At 45.4% G+C, this 25,208-nt stretch overlaps 2 protein-coding genes across 3 annotated transcripts in view; one reads left to right on the forward strand and one right to left on the reverse strand.

Moving 5' to 3' along the window:
* LOC104065085 (mitochondrial import inner membrane translocase subunit Tim23) overlaps window positions 1-11,583 on the forward strand; it is a 24,321-nt gene extending 12,738 nt beyond the window's left edge. The window contains exon 7 of the mRNA XM_054071874.1: window positions 5,271-11,583. Within this exon, the coding sequence (XP_053927849.1) occupies window positions 5,271-5,386 (116 nt within the window). The 3' untranslated portion in view covers window positions 5,387-11,583. The remainder of the gene's footprint in view (window positions 1-5,270) is intronic.
* NCOA4 (nuclear receptor coactivator 4) lies at window positions 11,389-24,135 on the reverse strand. 2 transcript variants are annotated; one of them, XM_054071873.1, is made up of 10 exons: window positions 24,003-24,135; window positions 17,090-17,243; window positions 16,516-16,656; window positions 16,313-16,401; window positions 15,744-15,852; window positions 15,052-15,123; window positions 13,805-13,948; window positions 12,586-13,593; window positions 12,116-12,205; window positions 11,389-11,526 (listed from the first exon to the last, which is right to left on the reverse strand). In XM_054071873.1, the coding sequence occupies exons 2-10, from the start codon at window positions 17,228-17,230 to the stop codon at window positions 11,521-11,523; spliced, it is 1,800 nt and encodes a 599-aa protein (XP_053927848.1). In that variant the 5' UTR covers window positions 17,231-17,243; window positions 24,003-24,135; the 3' UTR covers window positions 11,389-11,520. The 2 variants fall into 2 exon arrangements, with proteins under 2 accessions (XP_053927848.1, XP_053927847.1); XM_054071872.1 differs by having other exon boundaries at window positions 13,805-13,951.
* Between the last annotated feature and the right edge of the window lie 1,073 nt (window positions 24,136-25,208).

Raw genomic sequence — 25,208 nt, forward strand, 5'->3', positions numbered from 1 at the left:
TGTGAGCTTAAAATGCAGCTTCCATAAATTCACAACTTCAACTGAATGTTCTGGGTAGAAGTTGAGTGATGGATGAAAGAAAACCCTCTGTGTTCCTTTGCCAGGGGCATACGTGGTGGACTTTGTGAATCCTATTTGCATTTTGCTAAAAGGGAATCATATAGGGATATAAGCCTGCAAGGATGGCTTTTCCATTTAATAGGATATTCTTTATTCTTCCATTTCAAACAAAGGCATAAATTATGGTCTATTGTATTTTTCTATTAAGTGTTGCAAAGCACAAGTACGTATCTTAAAAAAAAAGTTTAGCCCTCTTGTATGTGTTTCCAAACTCTTTTCTAAGTCAAACATGACTCTGAAAGCAGCAAAAATCAAAGAGAAGATTGTCGCTGTGCACTGTGTCACTGTTATTCCCTCCCACCATGAAAATGCACGTGGTTCCAGTCATCATGTCACAAAGGTCCAGCTGGCTGAGGATCTTGCACTCCTCAAGCATGCAGCATTGATCACTCAGGGAAAAGATACTGAGCCAGGTGGGACTTTGGTCTGACCCAGCGTGACAGCCATTAATTTCTCATTGAAATTACTGACAGAGACTTCACTAAGCAAAAAAGTTAAATAAGCTTTACCTCTTATCTAAGGGTCACACAGGCTGTACATGTTCTTTTTCTTAGATAACCGGTTTTTTTAATCCCTCTCGAGATTAGGGAAAACAGGAACAAAAATGAAGTAATGCTTTGGACAATGTAATTTTGTTTGCTGTACGTCTGTGCAGTAGGAACGCAATTCTCGATACACAATCTGATGCCTTTTGCACAATAGATGTTACATAACTTGGTATGAAAGTATGTGCATCCGAAAAGAAGGGAATCGCATGCTAACAGTGGCTGAAGGGAATAGTTGTGATCTTAAGACCTCAGAACACAACCCTGAAGAGTCAATATATTATGAATTAATTAAGTTCTAAATGTTTTATTGCTGGCAGTAAGGTCTGTCCAGAGCTAAAGATCAGTTTTGTGACATTCAGTGGGTAGAAGTTCAGGGCAGTTGTTGTAGCTAACTACTTTGAACTATAAAAGCCTCTTCCCTTTGGGCTCAGTCTGTTTTTCTTTGGACCAGACAGGGTTTTATTCTTGTTTCTGTTTGGTGAGGAAAGACGAGCTTTTTGCAGGGTGCTGCAGGTGTGGCCCTGGGCCATTCTTTTTTTGTGTACTATATGGAGAAAATCAAGTAAAGGATTTGCTTGTGAACTTTGAAGTTCAGAGCTGTCATGCATTTTGGAGATTAAGAACCTCTGCCAAAACTTGCTTTTAACATAAAAAGTCTATAGGACTATTAGTCAAATGCTGTTCAGTGAAAGGATTTTGTTTCAGGTCTCAAATAAGAGATAAGAGCAAACCACAAGCAGGTGCTACAGGTAGTACTTGTCAAGGCTTTCTTTGTTACTTGAGGGCTAATGTCTGAGGATACACATGGCCACTGAAAGCAGTGCTGCCTTCTGCCCGGCTCTGTGAAGCAGAAACAATGGACCAAGTTCTCCATGCTGCAGGGTTCTTGCTGCCATTTACAAGACCTGAAGTTGTCTCCTGTCAGTCAGGTGCCAGTGCTTTCTGTGAGGAAACGGGGCATTTTAATAATATTTGCAAAGTACTTTCAACACCTTTGCTACTTATAAACTTGTAAATTAAATTGTAAATTCTTATTGTTTTACTAATTTAGCCTTCACACTGCAGTAACTACAGGAATTTTTCCCCTCAAGCTTTGTTGTTTGTGTTTTCTAATCACAGTACTGTCTTGGCTGCAGCAGTATGAAAGTGGAACATGTTTTTCTAGAATGTATTGCGTTTCCAAAAATAAGTTATCAGTTTCCTCAGTAACTTCTGTACCCACAGACTTGGCCACACTTACAAGATTTCATAGAATGAACGCAGTGGAGCAGCAGGAGGAAACCGTTTTGGGTTTTCCATTGACCCAGAACCACCCACAGATGTTCAAACAAATGTGCTTGAATGTGGAGTGAAACAGAGGCTGCCCTGTACATTTGAAAAGTCAAGCTCTTTAAACCATTTAAAATCATTTTTGTTCCTGGAAGCCCTAAAGGAAGAAAAACTACCTGCATATGAGTTATCTGAAAAAAACTGGATACTTTTAAGGCTCAGCTTGACAGGGTGCTGGTTCCTCTCACTTAAATTATCTATCACCTAGAAAGGTTGGACCAGGTGATCTTTGAGGTCCCTTCCAACCTGGCATTCTGTGATTTTTGCCCTCATGTTATGCAGTATGGATAATGGTTTTACCTACTATATGAATCAAATTGAGTCTTTGGAGTGCATCATACCATGAAGAAATGCAAAGAGGGACAGTGTTCTATGGTGAAAAGTGCAGCAGCTAACATCAGAGAACTAAATTCTCATTTAGAGAGCATTACATGTATCTTTGGAAACCCACGGCAGCTCTCAACTATTGTGCGAGTTGCCTGATCTCAAAATACCTGCTTTCAGAAATGTCCGTCCACTGCAACTTCAAGTTATCTTACTCAGGCATGCAAGATTAGAGGCTTATGACCATGTTTCTAGCAGAGTTTGTCAAGGCAGACTCGGTATCAGAGGCTTGCAGAGAGCAATTGCAGGGGAGGGGTGGGAATGCATTCTATCATGCAAACACAGCTGGGATGGGAGTGGAGAATGTATTTTCTTTTAAGAATGTAATCTTCTTAGAAGGCTCATGTCTAATTTGGGAACCAGGTGCAACTGCTACAAAAACTACTGGTATAATTTTGTAGCAGAGGCATAGGAACCTGGTAAGAAAAATTTCTTAATCATTTTCTTGGATTTTCTGACTCTCAGTAATGTGCCTGTACCAACTACCCAGGTTTAGTTCCTGTTCATGAACCAGTCTTTCACTGAAACACCTTCTTCAGCCAAGTCCAAGGGACCGTAAGTTGTCTGCAAGGCCTATGGACTGCTCTAGGCCTGGTGGCTGACACTTTGCAAGTGGCTTTGAAGCTGCTATCCTCACCTCAGGACATGAAAATACTTATGATGTGTCAGCAGCAGTATGGCTTAACAGCGCTGTGTCCAGGGCTGCATGGTTGCTAGGAAGAGGATCGGCTGTCCAAGTTTAAGACTATCCCTGTCTTGTGCAATCCTGACTTCACAGAATGTGGAACCTGGCTTGATCAGCCTCCAGCCTGCCTTTCTTCCGTAGGAAAAATGGGATTTTAAGGGGAAAGGAGAGGAATTAAACCTAAGGGCTGAGGGAAGAGTCTACAGTAACAGTCACAGCTCTGTACTGCGTTGTGTTCTGTGAGGATGTTCCACATTTTGAGCATTTCCCTGTACACCACAATTGTTAGGAGCCCCTCTCCAGGAGATTCTTCTGTAAGCAGTTGCTTCCCAATATGAACAGCAGAAAAATCAGGCTCCAACATTGAATTCATTTCCCCCTAAAAGTAACGAGATGGTATTTTTACAGCCCATCTCAAATATTTGTTTTGCACAAAGTGTCCTTTAAATTGTACGTGTGGCCTTTTGCCAGAAGCTGCCAGTACACGGTGAGCTCTGTGTACCCAGCTGCAACCCCTTCATGTGAAAAGCTTTTTGTGCAACAATTTCAGGGTGAATTGTCAAAAAATAGAAGTCTATATTCACATTCCTAACTACCAGTTTGGGCACAGAGGTGCATAAATGGTATTGCTTTCCTTAGAGCTGTTGGGTTCTCAACAGCTGAGGCAGTGAACTTGGGCTTACATCCCAAAAGCTTCCAGAGTCATCGCACCTAGGCAATGACACTTCTAGAAGCCGTGGGTAGACATGATCTCCTGTACAAAGTCCAACTTCTGCTATCACTTCTGCACCTGCTTGGTTTCGTTACGTGCCTGGGCAATGGGAGTAGCTTTAACAACTCCAATGGAATCAATTTAATCTTTCAGCTCAGGTAGTGCTGTCTCAGTCTAGCTGACGCCAACAGCTCCTTGCCCTACTACGAGCCCAAATGCAATTCTCAGACAGCTTTATGACCCATAAAGGAAAAAAAAAAAACTTGCACAAATTGAGATACATTCCTCTCCAATTTCAAGGAACCTGAATTCCACTGTCAGCTTTACAATAAATTTGGCAGGTTTTGCCTAGCTGTGAGCAGAAACTGGCCTTGTTCTATACACTGTACACATTATCTAACTTGCTTCATCTGGGATTGGCAAACATTGCAGAATCAAACTCAGTGAGGTTTTTCCTAGTCTTGAGGGTCATGCTCTCAGGTGTTCCTGTGCATTTATACTATGTTTTGGGAGCTTTATCGAGGCACTGCCTACTACTGAGGAACAGAAACGTGGTGCTGTTTAATCCAAGAAACAGAAGTCTCTACTTCTCCCCTAAGTATACTGCAGTGCTCACATGGATGGAGTGGAGTAGTAATGCCATCCGGCTCCTGGCTCCAGCCAAGTGCACTGGCTGCCAAGAACAGCCAAAGTTGTCCTGTATTTTTACCTTCACAGCTCACAGGAGCCTTGAGTCTTCAGTGAGCAGTTGAAAAAGTACATTTTTTTCCCTATTGCCTGTGTGACTCAATTTTTGCCATCATATGCCAATTTGAAACATTAATATTAGCAAGAATAAAGTTTTTCAATGCATGCCCTGTGAAATTCTTGCCAGTTAATCCCTTTCAGCTACTTATTTTTTCCAAAAGGTTTTAACATTCCCGACGCTCAAAAGCAGTGCAGAGTTCTGTGTGATGGCTCTCATGAGTCTCTGGAGCTCAAGGTCACATCCACCTCAGCTGGTGTTATATTCACCTATGTCCCTGCCACCCTTTCTCTTTTTCCTCCAAACCTCCTTACCAAAACTGACAAGCGTCATTGTTGTGCCTCATCTGAACTCCTAATGGAGGAGTTCTTAAAGCAGAAAGAGATCAGATTTGCCTGTAAACGCCTGCTTTGAGGACAGATGCAATAGACAAAGTAGGACTTGGGAAGAGCCATCCTTGCTTTGCATGTTCTGCAGGAGTTCACTCAGGCAGCAGTGCTAACAGTGCAAGAGGAATTCCTACCACAGAATTAGTGCCAAGGTCAGGAGTGACCTTTCTTGAGCCTGGCAGCATGATGAAGGGGAGGGCAGAGTTAGCACAGGTACTCTTTCTAGAAAGTCATTCAAAAAGAAAAACTGTGCTTTGTTAAGAGGCCTCTAGATTTCAGCAGCATCTTGGAAGTTGCTGTAGCTGACCTTTTCCTCAGGTTTAACTTTAATGGGTGTTAATCTGTTTTTCTTTTTCAGCTGGAATGCGTGGGATAGCACGAGGAGGTGTTGTGGGGCTGACGCTTACTGGGCTCTACGCTCTCTATAACAACTGGGAGCATCTGAAGGGCTCCGTTGCCCGGCAGTCCCTCTGAGCAGGGCAGCCAGCGCTGGACAAGGACATGCTTGCACAGTCACCAATCAAACCAGCTGTGAGATCTGTCTGGTGTCCCTTCTTATTTTATTTCCAATTAGTGGGAAACTGAAAGAAGCTGCTGGGAGGAACCTCTTGATGCCATGTAGCTGGACTGGCTCTTTTCTTTCTGCCAGCCAGTTGCTGGAGGCAGTGATTTTTTTGTTGGACCTGCAAGTGAGCAGTGGCCACCAAGCTAGAATCTCCCTACACGCTCACCACTAGCCCTGGGCCAGAGCTACGAGGCGTGCTCGAGTCCCATAGCTGTACCTGCTGCACTACCAGGTTTGTTTGGTTGCGTGTACTAGAGCGGTCATGCTGGGTAATAAAGTCTGTGTCCATATTCCCTGCACTCTTTCACCTCGCCTCACCCAGCCAGCGCCCGGGCAGCGGGCGCCTTCAGTAGCAGCCAGCACAGGGCAGGGCTCGTTACTCTGACAGCACGGGGCAGGCTGTATTGAGGGGCATCATCATTAATAAAGAGGGTGGCACTTAACGCAATACCTTCTCTATGTTTTACTGTTCCTACTCCTGATAAGACAAAAGTGCGCTGCATCCAGCAACTCTTTATTTACTGTTCTTCTTTGAAGGACTGATGTGATAAAATCCTGGTGAAGTCGGGGTGAGGAGAAGTGAACAAGCAGGCCGATTGTCTCCTGTTGTGGGGTGACAGCAAGGCGTACCAGGGCGCAACTCCCTCCCTTACTTCCTTACCAGTAAGGAACTGGTTGTTTCTGGGCAAGGTACATTTGCTGTTGCAGAGCAGCTGCCATTGGATTATTGAAACACTGGGGTGCTCCAGGATCTCAGACCTTGTTTAGCCAACAGTTAGAAACCAAGCAGTGTAAACACTCCTCTCATTGCCTGTTAAAGACGTTTTAATTGGCGATAAGCTTTGTCCCCCAAGTAATATTTGTAGGTTACTGACAGAGTGAAGACGGGATGAACCTACACCACTTCCAGTGTTAAAATTGAACCGCTTCCCAAGCATTGCTGGCAGGTAAATTAAACAGTAAGTTATTAATTAGTTCTACAATTAGAGCTAACCTAGAGCTAACCCGATATCTTCAGTTTCTAAATAATTAAACAAGTCTGAGTGTGAAGGCAGGGCAAGGCTAAAACAATAAAGTTCCTACTCAGTAGATAACTTAATGCAGAACAGGAGCTAACTTTGAGGTCTCTCTGCTGAAATAGCTCTTGATAACTGGCATCACACCCAACAAAATAACAACAGAAGTATAGTAGAAAGAAAGCAGTAGCACTTACCTTCCTCTAAAAAGCAGCAGCTCTTCTAAGAAGCCTCTTAAGGATAAGGCAACCCCTAAGACCAGCTTTTTATAGAGCAAGTCCTCCAGCTAACGAGCCTTCACAGCTGAACTCAATTGGCTTGCTTGGCTACCAGGGCAAAATGGATGCTTTATACCAGCACTCAACAAGAGTGAGCATAAAGGGAAAGAACTGGGCCTTTTTCACCTTTGTGAATGCTGTTTCTTATTAAGCCTGATATTCCACTGTCTTTTAGCAGGCTGCATGTTACTGTTGTGCTGCTAGAGCTAGACCTAGCGGGCCTTTTTTGAGGGCTCTACCACCAAAGAAAGGTGCCATGGGCTCTAGCTGCACAGCACTATCATGTGGGACATAAGGAAAACGCATGCACTTTTCCTGAGCTCTTTCTCTCCAGTGGCATCAGTGAGTTCCTTTCCACCCTGTGTTTCTTGGTCACTGTTAGTCGGACTGAAACGACTCCTGCATGCTTGGCAATGCTGGATGAGGGATCGATAGCTGCCTTGGGGGCTCAGTGCTTTTTAAGCACAAGGAACTTTGCAGTGTATATTATAAGTTTTCTAGAGACTTTTTCAGGACTTGAACTATGACCTCAGAGCTCTGCCCGTCATTGAAGTGGAACAGCTGTGAAGGAAGCAGGGCAGGAACAAGCTTTTCTAAGCTCAAAGTTGCCACAACTTTCAGGCGAGGCTGCCTCTTGAGGCAACTCGGCACATTATCTGGTGTGCAGTGACCTCAAGTTTCATGGAATTGCTTGCTTCAGGGGCAGAGCTGAGTGTATATTTCTAAAATAGCTTTGTCTCTAGGGCTATTAAATGCTTTAGTTCATAACCCAGTTGTATGTGGAGCCATCCGTAGCTTGAGCTGTGAAACAGCCAGCACACAGGCAGCAGTGAGGGGGGCGAAAGGGTTCTTAAGTACATCTTCACAATGTTCTGTGTCAAGACTTATGTGTTCACAGTTTCACAGTGAATGATCAGTATAAAGGTGTTACTTAAAGCACCCACAGTGTATGAGTTCAACAGGAATAAAAGGAAGTGAAAGCAAGTTACAAGCAGGATTTGGCAGGCGAGTTCTAGCCCTACCTTGTGCTGTTGCACAACTGGGAGCATGGGAGAGCTTGGCCATGCTGAAGAACAGTGTTTTCTCCTCTGGCAGTGCCACTCATGTCGTTGTGCTGGTGCGCTTGAGGCAGGTTCTGCGCTGTGGCAGCAAGTGAGGGAGTCGCACAACGGGTATAGTGAAAGCTTTTTGGATCTCATAGAGCAGCTTTTGTGTAGTTGTTGGAAAAGAGGCAGGCAAACCGCTTACACCCTTCCCTGCCAGCAGGGAACTTCTCTGACAGCTGGGGGAATTTGCTGAAAAATCACTGGTCACGTGGAAGGAATCTCCACCTTCCCCCTTGAAGCAGAAGCTGAAATGTATTTTAGGGTAGAAAAATGATCCAGTGTTCACAGCCCATGTTTCCCCTGATCTAATCCAGGACTGAAAAAGGACTGGAGGAAATCCTGGTTTGTGCATTAATGGAAGGTTCCCCCTGTGCTTATACATTCTAGGTAGGAAAAGTGCTGTGCTAGGAGCTTTGTGACTCCTGTCCTGTGCTGGTGCCTGCCGGGCGCTGCAGGAGCACCAAAGGGAACCACTGCCCTTTTTGGTACTTTCACAGCATCCGTGTGTTCCCCGCTGGCGTCTCTGCTGTGCGATCGGCTGCCTGCCCTGCACCACAGCCGGCTGGAGCCCAAGGCAGCCCAGGAGCCCTGCAAACAGGTTCTCGTGAGGGAAGGATGCGGCTGCTGCCACTCATGCCCTCTTGTCCTTTGCTTAAAAAGGCTCCACAGCAGTGCTGGCTATTGTGACAGATTTCCCCGGGGCTCCATGCATGGCTGATAAAGGAAATGGCAATTTGCTTTGCTCACCTACGCTGTGCCACAGCCTGTGCTGCTGCCATCAGAAGCTGCCGAGCACTGCCTTTCCCTCTTCACTGAGGTCTGGGGCACCCGTCCTCACTGCCCACAGAAGCTCTCAGACAGGGATGCATTAGGCGCGCTCCCAGCTTGCTGAGAGTCCCCTGCCTGAGAGGAGCCGAGAAGCTCTGTCCTTGCACCAAGACGATCGTGGTGTAATCACAAAGCATTGTGGTTACTTTGCACAGAAGTATGTTTGCAGGATTCGTTACAGAAACTCAGCTAAGGCAGAAGGGGGAGGTAACCACTCCAACTCCACAGGGAGGGAGAGAGGTGGAATTAATCCTTCCTCCGTACAAGGCACCAATCTGATAATCTTGGATTGTTCAAACAAAGGTCTCCCAGTGTTTGAGAAGCCACCAATGGCATTTTCAGCTCCTGCTGTTCTGTCCTCCTTGTCTTTGGAAGACTATAGGTATTTTGTTCCCCGTCTTTGAAAGCTAAACATTCATGATGCGTGTCCACAAATTCACCACGTGGCTGCATCCAACAACGCGCCTCCACTCCACTTAGAATAGCTGTGTGCGTGCACCCCCCATGAAAGAGGTGGTGTGGGTGAGAGGCTGCCAGGCCCAGCTCCATGCTGACCCCTGAGAAAGTCCTCTTAATGGTACAACGCAGCCTGGAGGTTAAAGGAATGGAAAAGCCTCCAAGGAGGAAAAAACCATGCAGACTCTGATGTTCAAACAGCAGAAAAGCCAGAGAAGAGCAAACTTCCACTTGTGTAGCCAGACCAAAGACGTTCTACAGCCATGGGAGGACTGAAAGCTCCCAAAATCCAGAAATCCCCCTTAAGTACACAACAGCAAGAAGAAACAAACACCACTTTGTCTCAATCTGTATTTCCTCCAGCAGCGGCACCGGCCATCCCAGCCCTGTGTTCAGGGGCTGGTGGTGCTGGGCAGAACAAAGTTGTCCGTTCGGTGTGTTCTGGCGCCAGGGTTTCCTGGCTTTGCCAGCTCCACACGCTGCAGGGAGTGGTGAAACACAGAACTACAGCACAGGAATCCACTAGAGGGATGGAAGCACAGCTTCATCGGCATCCAGACAAGTGAACGCCAGGCAACATAGCCCAGCATTGTTAACCGCCTTGCAAAGAAGACACAACACACCCTTTGGTTGCAATTATTTTTTAATGGAAAAGACTAATCGATGTTGTACATAAATATGAATTAGTGATGAGTCAGTTGAGTGAGGGAAGAAATACATGGCCCAGGTCTTAAAGGCGCGTAATAAACTGACAAAGTAGCACACAATGACAGCTACAGGGAAGTGTAAGAGGTGGGCTGCACGTCAGTAGTCTTCATTAGGTTCAACTGCTAATCAATTAGGCTGTTACCGGAGCTGGTCACAGTTGCAGTTTTCCCAGGCAGCAACACAGACTCGGGCAAAGGGCATGTGGACTCCAAAACCATGTTCCTGCTTCCAGCAGAAAGCCCCAGCCATGACTGTATGGAAGTCTCAAGCTGCCTGCTGATGGGAAGCCCCGAGAGGTCTGACTTCACATATGCAGCGTCCTGTGCTCAGACTGAAAACTACCTTTTAACGAAAGGCACAGGTTCTACCGGCTGGGAACCTGTTGACACTGCAGGGATACTGAGGTTGGGTCTGGCTAATATTTTTTTTTTACAGTGTTTTGAAGAACTGAAGTCACTTTTATTCCCAGACAGGCTTTGGGGATGAGGGGAGGCTATTCTTATAGAATAAGAGCAATTTAAGTGAGTAGAAGCTGCACCAGAAACCACATTAACTTCACAGTTTTTCATGCAAGCTGACAGGTATGATTCACATTTCCATCTCGCATCTCCACCCTCCTTCCCACAGGCTCAAAATGGTAAAGACTTATCACTCCTGTTCCCTCCACCGCTACAGAAAGCAGTTACTCAACCCCACCTTCATATGCAGAACACGAGAATCCACAGCTTATATATCTTTAAAATGGATCAGTGGAAGCCACAGTTTGCTGAATTAGCGTTTCCCAATTAAACAGCACAACATTGATGTGACGAAATATTACCTTTAAATATTATGTGGCTACTGGTGGTTTAGTCAGCAGAAATTCATTTTGAATTGTCTAAAACTAGCAGAAACACAGTTTATCTCACAGCTTTTTCCATGAAATCCAAAGTCACTAAATGCTGCGGACATTGCAGGTGCTGATCTACTGACACAGGTGAATTAACACCCTGCCCTGTTCTCAGAATGGCTAAAAAATCAGAAAGTTTTCATTCAAAGCTCAGTTCCCAGTCTCCTGCCATGTGTCCACTCCCATAAATGCATGCCTTTTTCCAAACCCAGACATCCACACACTCAGCCAGGAGGCGCACCAATACAGGACACAAATGAAACCTTCGAAGTTAGCAACTGCTCAATAAAAGAAACTGCTTCCCGAGACAGCCTAAGTGATGTTGCAATCCCAGCTGGAACCCAACCCATGACAAAGCTGTAGCAGCTGAAAGAAATGGCAGTGCTTCAAAAGTCACTGCCAAAGGTGGATATTTCACAGCACCGGGGAAATTTTGCTTTGTACTTGCACTGGCTTCGACGTACTTGAAGTGACAACCCATTAAAGAAGATTCATGTAGACCCATAACAGACAGGAATTTACTAACACCTCTCTAGTATCAGATTGCTTATGCTCAGTGGGCTTACATTTGAGGATTAATCATAACAAAAAGAAATCTTCAGCACCTCAACTCTGTTACACGAGTAATCTTTCTGTTTGTTATAATTTTAGAAGAAAAAGCAGATGGCCAAACACAAACACAAGGATTCAGCTGGCTGCAGTCACTCAGCGTGGTGTGCGATTGATCAGCAGGAAGGGGATGAGTTCAACACTTCCACTTCTTCACATCTAAACAAATTTAAATACGGTTATACTCTCTGATAAACAGAAAGCAACATTTTTTGGGAAGAAAATGTGTAGGACACCCTGAGGGGAAAGAAAATCATACTGAAATAATTCCTAGAACAGAGTTTCTTGCATTTTCGGGTTTCATGTTAAACCACCTAAGGAGGACTTTTTTCATGAAATTCAAAAACAATGATAAAGAGTTATCTTGGCTGAGAGGAGAAACTGGATGCCAGCTGTAAACATGCTACTGAGATAAGAAAGAAGCTGCCTAGAAATTTAGACATTAATTGCACGTTCTAGTTACAGCAGAAGTTACCAAGGTTTTGTTGAGAAACAATTAGTTGAAGAGCGATTTAATCAAGAATGTAAGTAATTCCCTCCCTGACTTGCAATCAGAAAAGGAGGTATAATAAAAAGAACAGAATGGTCTAAGCTGTTAGAAAGGTTTACGGGGGGGCGAATAATCACCCTGCTGGTGAATGTTATCTACAGAGGACTCTGAAGACGACAGCTAGCTGCCATCATCTGTATTCTGTACTGCTGAGTGACATTTGGGCTCAGCTGCTGTAACGCATACTGTCCTTCCTACCTGCAAAGGGGTCCGATACAGCCATTTTTCTTTATCTCCACTGAGTTTCATACAGGCAAAAATGTCGCAGACTGTAGGAAGGCCAAAGTCCTGGAAAAGAAGTCACCTTAGTTACTTAAGATCTCCAAACAGAAATATATTCTGATGCATCTTCAAAATTCAGTCAAGCACTCACAAAGAAAACAAAGCTGACTTCTGAGCCTTGGAGCCAAGTACTTTCTTCGTTTAGCGGACTAGCTATACTTCAAAATTAACTTCTTTTGTGTTAAATGATGGTCTAATCTACTTAAGTAACTAAGTAATAATCACAGAAATCATTAAAAGAGCTAAGTAAGAAACCTAGAATTTGTCAATCAGCAGTATCCAAAAGAGCTATGTGTTTAGGAGGCAGGCATTAAATTGAGCAAAACAATAAACTTGGCACATTGGCTTAAAACACAACTGTAGCAAAAACTTAAAAGCATGCTCACTTGTGCTTTCTTGCGCAGAAGCCATTTATCTTCTGCTGGAGGCGGGTTTGCATTTTCTAGGTTGTTTGAGGTCAGCACCCAGCTGTTTATGTTCAAGGGGAGCTGGAATGGAGCCAGGAAGCCTAGGGAAGGACTCGTGAAACTATTATCTGCTTTTTCCCTACTGGCCTTTTCTTCTGCACTTTCTGGTTTGTGCTCAGACTTGGCTAGCCAGCTTGTCAGAGGCCTTTCGAGCAATACTTTCCAGGGCTCTGCAATCTCTGCCGAATAATCCGCTTTCTCTGCACTAACGGGTTCCCCTGTGAGCTGCTGCACGGGGTTCAGCCAGGTTTTGGCAGCAGACTTTGTCTTCTCCTGCTCAGGGTTTGGTATCTCTTTCTGGCTGACCGGAACTCCATTTTTATCCTTCCCTTCTTTCTTCAGAAGCCATTTACACAGAGCCTCTTTTCCACAGTTTTCATCACACACACACTCTGAAAAGCTGGCACACAGCTCATTAGCTTTGCACACATCTTCCACCTTAAACGGGGCCTGGGGATGAAGAAGCCAAGCGTTTACAGGAGACGTAGTGGGCGATTTCTTTCCATCCAGATGCTCATTCAGGCACTTCAAATTTCCCAGGTTCTCAATTTCCACACCTTTGACCTGGCTGCCGAGACAGCTGGTACATGTTTCAGCTTTGAGGAGCCAATCATTCAAATTGAATTCTTCCCTAAAAGGTTTGAATTCATACTTCCATTTCCCATCTGAAGCACTAATTCTATTTGCTGTGTCAGGAGTGAGCAGCCAGTCAGAAAGGTCCATCTCTTCTTGTCCAAGGGATTCCAAGTCCTCCACCTTTTCGATAGTGGAAAAGGATGAGTCGAGAGTAGAGGTGGAGTCCTTGCGGCCAGCAGAGTCTGTCTTCCCAGTAACATCACACTGTTGGTTCTGCAGGAGCCAGTTTTCCAAATCTTTCAGATTTCCCCAGGCTTGCTCAAAATAACAGAGTTTGGAGGAGCTCAAATCCTAGTAAAGACACATTGAAATGCATCTGTTAACACTAAAAGACAATGTTTGGTAACTGCGCAGTTACAGCTTGGAGCATTCTGACAGAAAGTGCAAAATTGAACATGAGGCAGAGAATTAGAGATGGTTTAATTCCCACCATATTTCACCTGCAATCCGATACTGTATTCTTCCCTTCACTAAAAGCTAAGTTAGTGCACAAAAAGCTTACCTGGCTGGGCTCCGAGACACATTTTTGTGTAACCCAGTCTTCCAGATTGGTGCTGGGAACGTACGGAGCCTGGCGAACAGCCACAGGTTTGCTTCCCAGTAACCAGTCAGCAAGCGAGGCACTCACTGTCCCACACAGTGTTTTCTGCTGAGAAAGAACGTTCTTGGTTATGAGAAAGTCTAATTGCTAAGATGAGCTATGGTGAACAGCAAAACAGGCATTCACCAGGCATCAGTATTTCTGAACCAAAAAAAAGCCAGTCCCTTCCAATTAACAAAAAAGGAAGGATGTGGATCTGCTGGAGCGAGTCCAGAGGAGGCCACAAAGATGACCCAAGGGCTGGAGCACTTCCCATATGAGGACAGGCTGAGAAAGTTGGGCTTGTTCAGCCTGGAGAAGAGAAGGCTCCAGGGAGACCTTATAGCAGCCTTCCCGTACTGAAAGGGGGCACCAGGAAAGCTGGAGAAGGGTTCTTCATCAGGGAGTGCAGTGACAGGACAAGGGGGAACGGTTTTAGGCTGAAAGAGGGGAGATTTAGATGAGATATTAGGAAGAAATGTTTTCCTGTAAGGGTGGTGAGGCATTGGCACAGGTTGCCCATGGAAGCTGTGGTGCCCCATCCCTGGAGGGGTTCAAGGCCAGGCTGGATGGGTCTTTGAGCAACCTGATCAGTGGGAGGTGTCTCTGCCCATGGCACGGGGGGTTGGAACTGGATGGGCTTTGAAGTCCCTTCCAAGCCCAATCATTCTATGACTTCAAGCCTCTGCACTGATAAGATTGCTTTGTGATCCCAGACTCCTCAGAGCAAAAATGACGAGAAAGGGAAGGCAAAACTTCCACAATACAAAGTTAGGGTACATTTAGCCCAGCCATAATCTTCCAGATGACCACAGGTCCTTAATTTGCTGCCCTCCTTCACTGATGCTGTTTCTGTGCAGAGCCCAACATAAGATTTCCTATTAATTTCTGCATTAAAAGGAATCTGATAGTTCCAAGTCCTGACTTGACAACACCAAGGACCATTCAATTGAAAAATTCTGCCAAACAGTCTCATCCCAAATTCACTTTCATAGCGTGTTCTTGCATGTCTGTTCCTGGACCAGCTAGAACATCAGATCAATAATCACAGCGACCGTTACTGGCTACTCAACTTCTTAAACAGAAGTCATCACTCAAGCAACCTAGCATTGTGCTCAAGTTCTCCTTTAATGCAATTAAAGGTACGCAGCTACAAGTCTTAATCATACCTGGTCACAGTTCATTAGGCCACAATTCTGCCCTGGGAACCAAGGAGAAATTGTCTCTCTCTCTGAGGTTTGCTGTAAGGGAAGAAAAGTAACAATTAATTTAAATCTCAATTTTGTCCAGTTTCTAGGATGAGTTCTACAATAAAGCAGAAGTAAAGTGCAGTTCCAACTGGTCTGTTCTTTGTGAGTAACAGTTTTCTCAACATTTAAAAACAGAATGGAGATTTACTACAAAAATACTACCCTCAGTCCACTTCCTTTAAGAGAATTATCTCCAATAACATGGAAGATATGCTGCTTGCATAAGAATCCCAAATATCTATATCACAGAAAGTCATCTATGATGTAGAACTATTAACATCTAAAAAAACCTTTTATTAACATCTAAAAAAACATTACTTTTCAGTTTCTGCAACAGAATAAGAATACAACCATCACTCCCTTAGTCTCTGCCAAAATATATTAAAATAATGTGTACATAACTAGTTCTAAGCTCAGCCAAAATCATAACTACATGCAATAGTTGTTAAACCACTGAGTGTACATCACACTGCTAAAACCAGACTTGTACACAAGATCCATTCAAGTTATAACTAAAAGTAGAAATGTCACTTGCAATATACCACACTACTGCCTAAAAAAGGGATTATTTTTGCTCAAGTATTCCAAGCGAGGAAGGTCTTGGTGCTTACCATCGTTTTAATTGAACCAAAGGAGGTAATAGCCTGGCGAAGGTAAGATGTGTCAGCCTCAAAATTCAGGATGGAGGACTCCTCTGGTTTAAGAGTAAGATTTTCCAGTCTGAAAGAATACAACAGTAGTTAAATTACAATCCTCCTCTGTCACGTTTTAGGAATCAGTACAGCGTTTCATGAAAAGGCTTTCAAGCTGACTTGGTATGAATAAAGGAACAAAAGGACTTTTAATACTTCCATAAAGAGATGCCTATACACAAACAAAGAACAGAACAAAGAGCCAGCAAAATACAAGTTTCTTCTTCTCACTTCAGTTGCCACCAACAACTAATATTTAAAATAATCTGCGCAAATGAGCACCTCGCCTGCGTGTCACGGTCCTGCTTTTTCAACCAAAGATAAAGCTGAGAGGAATCATATCAAACACTGCTTTAAAGATCTTATTTCTAGGAACCATTAAAAGTGTAGAAACCGTCGGTTAGTTCTTATTAGAATAAAAAATTAGATTAAATTTTAAGTCAAACTAAATACCAATTATTATAACTTGCATCAGAAAATATATTTACCTCTCTAGGCAAACTGAGATCTGGTTTGCTAGTTCGTTACTATAGGAGCGTTCCAGCTGATGAATCAGGCAATTGAATTGTCCCAAGTACTGCATGGAAGACAAAACATGTTACCGTTTTGGCTTCTAACATTAAAACTGAGAAAATACTTGCAAGGACAAAGTTTAGAGACACTCGTGCAGCAATTCACCATGGGCTCTTACCCAGTAGAGCTGCTGCGCCTGCTGCTGCAAGGCCTCCTCCTTCAGCTGCTGGATGAGATCCACCTGCTCGAAAAGCCAGACCTCACGGCTGCGCAGGCACTCCAGGTGGCGGCTGATGTGGCTGTGAATCTTTGCTTTCACCTGCAAGGTAACACCAACCATTCCCAGAACTCTGTCAAACAGCAGGATAGAGCTGCCCCAATTACCAAGCTGCATTTGTCACAGACCAGTGGTATTTTTGGAGCAATTTACTTCTCAAAAACCAACCCCAGTCATCCGCAGCACCACACGGCTCCTGCCAGTACAAGTTCCAAGGCTACCTTTAGAGAAGTATCAAAGAGAAACATGATTTGCAGTCTCTCTCTGTTCTGCTGTTTCAACCAACAGCTTTAGGAAACTGTGGGCCCCGCCTAGTAATGCAGGAATGCCTTTATCAAAGCAGAACCAAATCACACTACAAGGTACTTGCAAGTCTCCAGGAAAATTTCAGACCATCATCATAATAAAAAGTACTCTGGAATAATGAAAACAACGTTAGTTATTAAAATATCTTTTTAAAAGAATTTTAAGTTACCTCCTGCCAGTTTTCTTTAATCTGTTGTTCAGCTTTAACGATTCCAGATATAGCTGTTTCCAAGTCCTTCTTTGCTTGAAGGCACTTTGCCAGAGGCTCGCTGCTGCAGGAATTTCTACTCCTATCCTGTGGTGAACTCATTCTTGAAGTGCTTCTAAAACACAATGGAAAAATAGTTTCTATTCCTCCTTAACAGAAGAGGAAGGGCATCATATGAAGAACCATCTGCTCTACTTCACTGTAATGGTAAACAAAAAAAAAAACCCTAAGACCCTACACCCATGCAAGTTTTCTAAACATAGATAAAGCTTTCTCCAGGAGCAACAGTTGTTGCTTAAATGCCTCAGCCCACAGGATTTGCTCAATCACAGGAAAACCAACAGATATTTGACAACAGCTTTAACCGCAGGAGCTTAGGCAAGCCTCTCCTGCCGTTCACCCTCTGCTTGCTTTTATGTCCAGCCAGCAAGCTCCAGCAGCCAAGGGATGATTCGAGCATGGCTCAGCAGCTCAGCCAGAGCCACTGGCTCCCATGAATGAGAAAATTCCAATATGGTTTGATCAACTGAAAAACCAGGTGTTGGTACACATATCACACTTTACTCAGCTGCAAAAGCTGAAGCTCATAGCACCAGCGTTATCTTTCTTATGGTCATAGCTGTAGTAACTTGCTCAGCTTCAGCATATCCGCAAGTAAAAGGGGCTCAGACAGGGAATGTCTACAGAAGTTACACTGGTGAGGATTCTGCAAGTAAGGGGAAAAAAACTAAATATGGATCTTTAGTAAAAATGGGAAGCATTGATATAAGCATTTTTCCTAAGCAGTGGGTAATTTGTTACAGAAAGAGTTTCAACTTCGTGGGATTCCTGAAGCACTGACTTTAAATTCATAGTAAACATTTGACTTAAACCCCGCCTTGAGCAATGACAGCTATGGAAATTTCCAGCAGAATTAAAGCAAGCACCATGTATGGATCTAAAATATTCATAGATTTTACCACTCCTCTGGAGGGAACTGAGAGTATTTTGAACATGACAAGATGACCACGCAGCAAGTACGTAGCCTGCAACTCCCAAGCCCCGTGACCGTACAGACTGCAGCCCCTTGCTCCCTGATGCAGTCTTAAAGTATTAATGCAAAAGCAGAAATACACCCAGCCAAGAAAACAAGGACGTTATCTATACTAAAAGCTGTCATATACTCAAAAGTAAACAAAAAAGAAAATCATATTGCTCTTTATTATTTCGTTCATCATACTCTATGTAACAACTGAGCAAAGCCTGCCAAGGCTAAATGCCATGTTTGCTCACACAATGTATAATGTACTTAAAAAAGTTCTGTGAAAATTACGTTAAGCTGTGTATCTACAAATGCCCCAACCAAAGCAGACAGCATTGCCAGTTACGTGATTTCTGGGTTTATTTACGCCACTAGAGAACTGGGCACAATCCTGAAGAAATGCTACTTTTGCACACTTTGCATGAGCAACTTCATACTGGCACAGTCACTGAATTGCTTAGGTTGGAAGAGACCTTAAATCACCAAGTCCAAATGTAGACTGAGTCCAAAATTAAGAAACACACACGAGACTGTAATGATCTCTGAAAACACTTGCATTTGTTGTTTTTCTGGTTTTTCATTCGATGGCAAGGTTCTCTTTCCAAAATGCAGACAGAGACAGGGAATGCTGCTTCCCTCTGTCCAGCCACACTCATGAAATGGCTGTTCTCATGCCTAATCAAAAATAAGCCAATAAAACTAACGCTACGGCTGAGGATTAGAGTAAATCCATCCTTCTTTTCCATTTCTGCAATGCCTCTAACAAAAACAAATGGGATAATCACCTATTTCCTTCCCCTCAATTCCAACCAAATAGCACTGGGAGTGCAAGAGATATTCAGGTCCCCTTAGGGAGCAACAGCACAGTTGCCTCTGCAAGGGGACAGATGGTAGTCACAGAGTCACCACTTTGGCCATGTCCATTACATGGAGCTGCTCCCCACATACATCCCAGGATTCCCCCCAGGCCAGTGGGACGTGCATTTACTTTCTAGGCGCAGAAAGCACTCTCGGGTGCAGACAGCACTCTCTCTGGCTCACAAAGCTGCTCCCACTTCTACCCTCCTATCCTGTGATCCAGAACTGCTCCAGCTGCACCCAGCCCTGTTCCCAGTGCCCTGGGGCGGGATGAGATGGGATGAGATCTATTTCCTTGCTCCTCAATTCTCACCAAATAGCACTAGGAGTGCAAGAGATGTTGAGGTCCCCCTCGGCAGCAACAACACAGTTGCCTCTGCAAGGGGACAGACTGTTTCGGCCATGTCCATAGCGTGGAACTGCTTCCCACCATGGGCAACCTGCATCCCAGGATCTCCCCCTGCCAGCAAGATGTGCACTTACTTTCTGAGTGCAGAAAACACTCTGGCTTACAAAGCTGCTCCCATTTCCTCCCTCCTATCCTGTGACTCTGAACCGCTCCAGTTGTGCCCAGCCCCTTGATGAGATGGGATGGGATCTATTTTCATGCTCTCCAATCCCCACCAAACGGCATTGGGAGTGCAAGAGATATTCCGGTCCCCCTCAGCAGCAACAACACAGTTGCCTCTCATGGGGACAGACCACTTTGGCCATGTCCATGGCGTGGAAGTGCTTCCCACCATGGGCACCCTGCATCCCGGGATGCCGTCAGTGCCAGCAGGATGTGCACATACTTTGCAGGCACAGGAAGCCCCGCAGTGCCGCGCTCCCAGAGCTGCTCCCTTTTCCTCTCTCCCATCGCTGGGTGGGCACCTTATCGGGGCAGCCAGCACGTCAGCACCGGGGGGGCATGAAGGGCGACCTGCACCCCGGGCCTCCCAGGGAACTGCAGCATGTGGCAGCACAGAAAAGCTGTGCCAGGTAACCCAGCCAGCGCCGCCCCGCCGGGATCCAAACCCACAGAACGGGTTGGGTTGGAAGGGACCTTAAAACCCATCCAGTTCCAACCCCCTGTCATGGGCAGGGATACCTCCCACTGGATCAGGGCCTCAAAGCCCCATCAGAGCTGGCCTCGAACACCTTCAGGGATGGGGCAGCCACCACTTCCCTGGGCAACCTGGGTGCTTCACCCACCATCATAGGAAAACATTTCTTCCTAATATCTCATTTAAATCTCCCTTCTTTCAGCTTAAAACCGTTCCCTCTCATCCTATCCCTGCACTCCCTGACAAAAATTTGTCTTCTCTTGCTTTTATTTCTAAGTCAGAAACTGCTGAAGAACAATGATTTCTTTTTAGCCTTTAATTAACCTCCACGTCGCTGTGGAGTGGAGGAGGAGGAGGCACAGCCCTTCCTTGTCTGGCATCTGCTAACAGCCCATCAGAAAACTGGTTTTACCGGCTTCTCGCTCTCAGCGTGACCATCCCCGGCTGCCCCTGTGTTTTCCATTCCAAAGGGATGGTGAAGCAAAAAGATGGCCCCGCCGACCCTCTGCTGGGGAAAAGCTTCTGAAGGGAACCAAATCTCACCTCAAATGGGCTCTATTGATAAATATGGAATGATGTCTTTCAGTTGGCAGGCTAAGGATGTTCCAAGTTGTCTCCGACCTGACCTCATGTGGTTTTAAACCAGCTGGCTGTTTTGGACTGAAATCCCTCTTCATTTCCATTTTACCCCACCAAAAAAACAGTAGTTGCTCTTAAGCAACTGTCCCAAATTAGGTCCATGGGAGCTGTGGTCAGGGAGTGAAGTACTGTAAGTACAGCAGCCAAATCTCACAAACTTCCACTTACATCCCAACACAACGAGCGCTTCACACAGTGCAGCACCAACATCACAAGCCAATATCTGTGTGGAGCTTCTGCTGGGGAGATTATTGTACCAAGACAAGCGTGTACCACCGTACTTCGTAAGCCACATGCAGAAAAAATGACCCCTAACAGTTCCCAGTAAGACAGAAAGCAAAATTAACAACAAAATGAATAACAGAAACATTTTGGGTAGAACATTTTCTAAAATTCAGGTAGTTTTCACTGGATCTGTGCCACAGATCCGAACCTAGGCAACTGCCTTTTCAGCCTGCTTTAGCCCTACAAGAGCCTGGTCAGAGCACAAAGCACAAGTCCTGAGACATCTACACAGTCTGGATTCCAAAGAGTCATGAGCAACCAGTGCAGCTGAGACAAGAAGGCTGATCATCACTTTATTCCATCAATCGCTTGTCTATTTTTAAGTACACCACAGAAGTAAAAATCACAAAACACCTGAATATGAAGGCCTGAAGTCACTGTCATGGTTACAATGCCAAAGTAGATATCCCAGAGTGGAAAAGACATGCTGTTAACCTCACACAGATTTTATACCAACACAACTAATCTTTCAGGCTTTTGCATTTAAAACTCCTTGGAAAACATATCAGCATGGCCACGTTCTATGTTTATCCATCAACAGACCATTATGCACTTGCAGAGTAAGGAACAGTATTTTTTAAGTGACTGTTAAGCTTTTTTCCACTCCATGGCTGCATACTGTACCTAAACCCCACCCACAGAAGTCCATTTTGTTCCTCTGTCAGCTTTTCCATTTAATTCCAAGTACAAACATTGAGTCTAATGCCAAAAGACCGCCAAACAAAAGCCCTGAAAGTGGCTCAAAACCCCTTACCCATAACTTAGCCCTGTGCACAACTCTTGATCATTTCCAGCCCGGATCACTACTGCTTATGCAACCTTTACAAAACCACAGCTGCTGACAGAAGAGTTTGGCACCTCAGTTCAGAATGCTGGCAGCTGAGCTGCTCCCAGGCACAAAAAGAAAGCGAGTTCAGTAGAAAAAAAAAAAAAACAGTGCACTCAACTGCAGGATTTAATTCTCTGCCCAAGCTGAGCCAGGCTGCCAGAGCAGGGTTCACCTTATGACTACAGGAAGGCGAGGAAGTGCTCTTTATCAGGGAGTGCAAGAATAGGACAAGGGGAATGGTTTTAGGCTGAAAGAGGGGAGATGCAGATGAGATATTAGGAAGAAAATTTTTCCCACGAGGGTGGTGAAGCACTGGCACAGGTTGTCCAGAGAAGTCATGGATGCCCCATCCCTGGAGGGGTTCAAGGCCAGGCTGGATTGACACCAAAAATGCCAGCAAATCAAGTCTGTAAGACTCGTTTTGGAGTTTTAAAATGTATTCATCCTTTAATCAGGCCTGGGCAACACGAGGGAGTGATATCCGTCAATCATGTGCAGATTCTGTTTACAGGATGTATTTCCCATTTACATCTATATATATAAATTTTCCTAGAAATCTTACCCATATTCTATTACTTTCCAAGCATCAATATTGTTATCATGAACTTCACAACAGTCAAACCTCTTGCTAATTTGGAGCTGGCTCCAGGTCTGCTTGACCTTGCATTTGAGACAGGGAAGGACTGCAAACAGAAGTGATTCCAGAAGAGATATCTGTTCAGCACAGATCACACCGAACGCAAGACTATAATTATAATCTCCAAAAGACAAAGAGCGCAACAGTGTCTGGAAAAACACTATTTGAAAAAAACATGCTATTAAAAAAAACATGCTAGAAGAAGGACATTTTGTCTAACTTCAAAAAATACAGTTACTTGGATGCAATCTTAACTCTATTTTAACTGAAATCAAAATATTCTGGTTTTTGTTACAGTAACTACTTCCTGGATCAGAATGAGGCTTTGAGCAGCCTGATCCAGCCCGAGGTGTCCCTGCCCAACACACAAATGATGCCCAGGGACAAAGACACATAAACAGAAACACACGCTCACACGCAGACACACACACGCACAAGAGATACACATACATAACACAGACACACACACACACACACAGAGGCATATAGGCAGGCACACACACCCTGAGACACACAGGCACACAAACACACAGAAACACTCACACAGACAGATATGCACGCACAGAGACACAGACACATGAACACACATGATAGGCATGCACAGATATGCACACAGAGAGACAGGCACATGCACAGACACACAGACACTGTCACATGCACTCACACTAATACATGCACGCACATACACACACTCAGACACAAATGCACACTCACTCAGACAAATGCACACACACGTCTAGACATTTGCACACATGCACAGACACATGCACTCACACAGACACGCAGAGATACAAACACAAACTGGCATGCACATCCACACACAGACACATACACACTCACAGACACTTGTGCGCACACACAGACAGACATGCACGCTCTCACACACACAGACACGCACAAGCATGCACAGACATGCACACGCGTACACACCCATGCACAGTCACGCTCACAAACACAAGCACAGACACACAGACGTGCACATACACACTCACATTCACACACACAAAGACACAGACGCACACACACTCTCACACTTGCAGACACTCACATACACAGACACATGCACTCACAGACACGCAGAGATACACACAGACACATGCACTCACAGACACGCAGAGATACACAAACTGGCTTGCACATTCACACACATAGACACACACAGACACTTGTGTGCACACAGACACAGACATGCACGCTCTCACACACACATGCACAAGCATGCAGACATGCACACGCATACACACCCACGCACAGTCACGCTCGCAAATATATGCAGATACACAGAGACGTGCAAATACACGCTCAGACACACAAAGACACAGAAGCACACACTTGCACACTCGCACAGCCACGCACTCTCACACTTGCAGACACATGCACAGACACATGCACGCAGACACTCTCACACAGACACACGCACTCACGCAGAGACGCACACAGACACGCTCTCACGCTCTCCCACACACACTCTCATACACACACTCTCTCTCTCTCTCACACACACACACACACACACTCTGATACACCCTCTCTCACACCCGTTCCCCCCCCGCACTCACCGGTCCCGGCGCGAGGCTCTCCCCTCCACCAGCGCCGCCGCGGCCTCCCGGACACCGAGACGCGGCTGTGGCGAGAGACAGAGCACCGCCCCCGCGCGGGCACCGACACACGGCTCTCGCGAGACACAGAGCACCGCCCCCTTCCAGCCGTGCGGCCACCGAGACGCGGACCCCCGAGCGAGAGACAGAGCGCCGCCCCTCCCTCCCGCACCAACCGCCGCCCCCTGGCGGAGTGGCGGAGCGACTGCGAGGGGTGGAGGGCGACAGAGCGAGAGCCGGCATGGTGGGGTGCAGGGGTGGTTGGATTGGGAAGGGAGCTTTGCAGGTCATCCCAGTGCAGCCCCCCTGCAGCGGCTCAGGCTGCTCACAGCCCCTCCAGCAGGACCTCAGCTCAGAATGGCAGAGTGGATTTGATTAAGGAGGACCTTCAAGGCCATCCAGTTCCATAGAACACTCTCACCTTTTCAAATCTATGAGCCTGTGTCTATAATTAGATTAAATAGAGCTAAAAACCTACATATAGCAGCCTTCTGCTCCAATGTATTTCCTAAGTTAATTAAAGTCACACTGTTTTCCGTGTATAAAATATACACACGTTGGAATACGAGTTTGGGGCAGAAATCCTATGTTTGTCCCGTAAAGCTGATTATTGCGCAGGTCACCAAGTGCGGATGCAGATAGGGACCAGAATGATGCAAATGAAGAAGTGAACTTTGGGCAAAGCTCTGATAACCCCCTAATGCCATGTGTCTTCTCAAAAAGTACCAGAGCTCCTTATAGAGGGTCCTGGTCAGTAAACAACATTAACAGTCACCATCCAAAAGTTTTGATGTGCATCAAATCACCTCACTCTTCAAAATGCACAGACTCACAGAATGGTTTGGGTTGGAAGGGACGTTAAAGCCCATCCAGTTCCAACCCCCTGACACGAGCAGGGACACCTCCCACTAGACCAGGCTGCTCAAAGCCCCATCCAGCCTGGCCTCGAACACCTCCAGGGAGGGGGAAGTCACAACTTCCCTGGACAACCTGTGCCAGTGCCTCACCACCCTCATTGTGAAGGATTTCTTCCTAATGTCTATTCTAAATCTTCCCCCTTCCAATTTACAGCCATTCCCCCTCATCTGATCCCTACATGTGCTTGCAAACAGCCCCTCCCCAACTTTCCTGTAGCCCCTTCAGGTACTGGAAGGTTGCTATAAGGTC

Source organism: Cuculus canorus, chromosome 7, assembly GCF_017976375.1.
Source record: "Cuculus canorus isolate bCucCan1 chromosome 7, bCucCan1.pri, whole genome shotgun sequence".
NCBI classification, from domain to species: domain Eukaryota; kingdom Metazoa; phylum Chordata; class Aves; order Cuculiformes; family Cuculidae; genus Cuculus; species Cuculus canorus.

Excerpts from the sequence above, each read along its gene's own strand:
- NCOA4 (XM_054071872.1), bottom strand. The coding sequence starts at position 17,230 with ATGAGTTCACCACAGGATAGGAGTAGAAATTCCTGCAGCAGCGAGCCT. Across the intron at positions 16,402-16,515 it reads AGGCGCAGCAGCTCTACTGG|TACTTGGGACAATTCAATTG; the intron begins GTAAGAGCCCAT and ends TCTTCCATGCAG. Across the intron at positions 13,952-15,051 it reads GCCTAATGAACTGTGACCAG|CAGAAAACACTGTGTGGGAC; the intron begins GTATGATTAAGA and ends GTTCTTTCTCAG.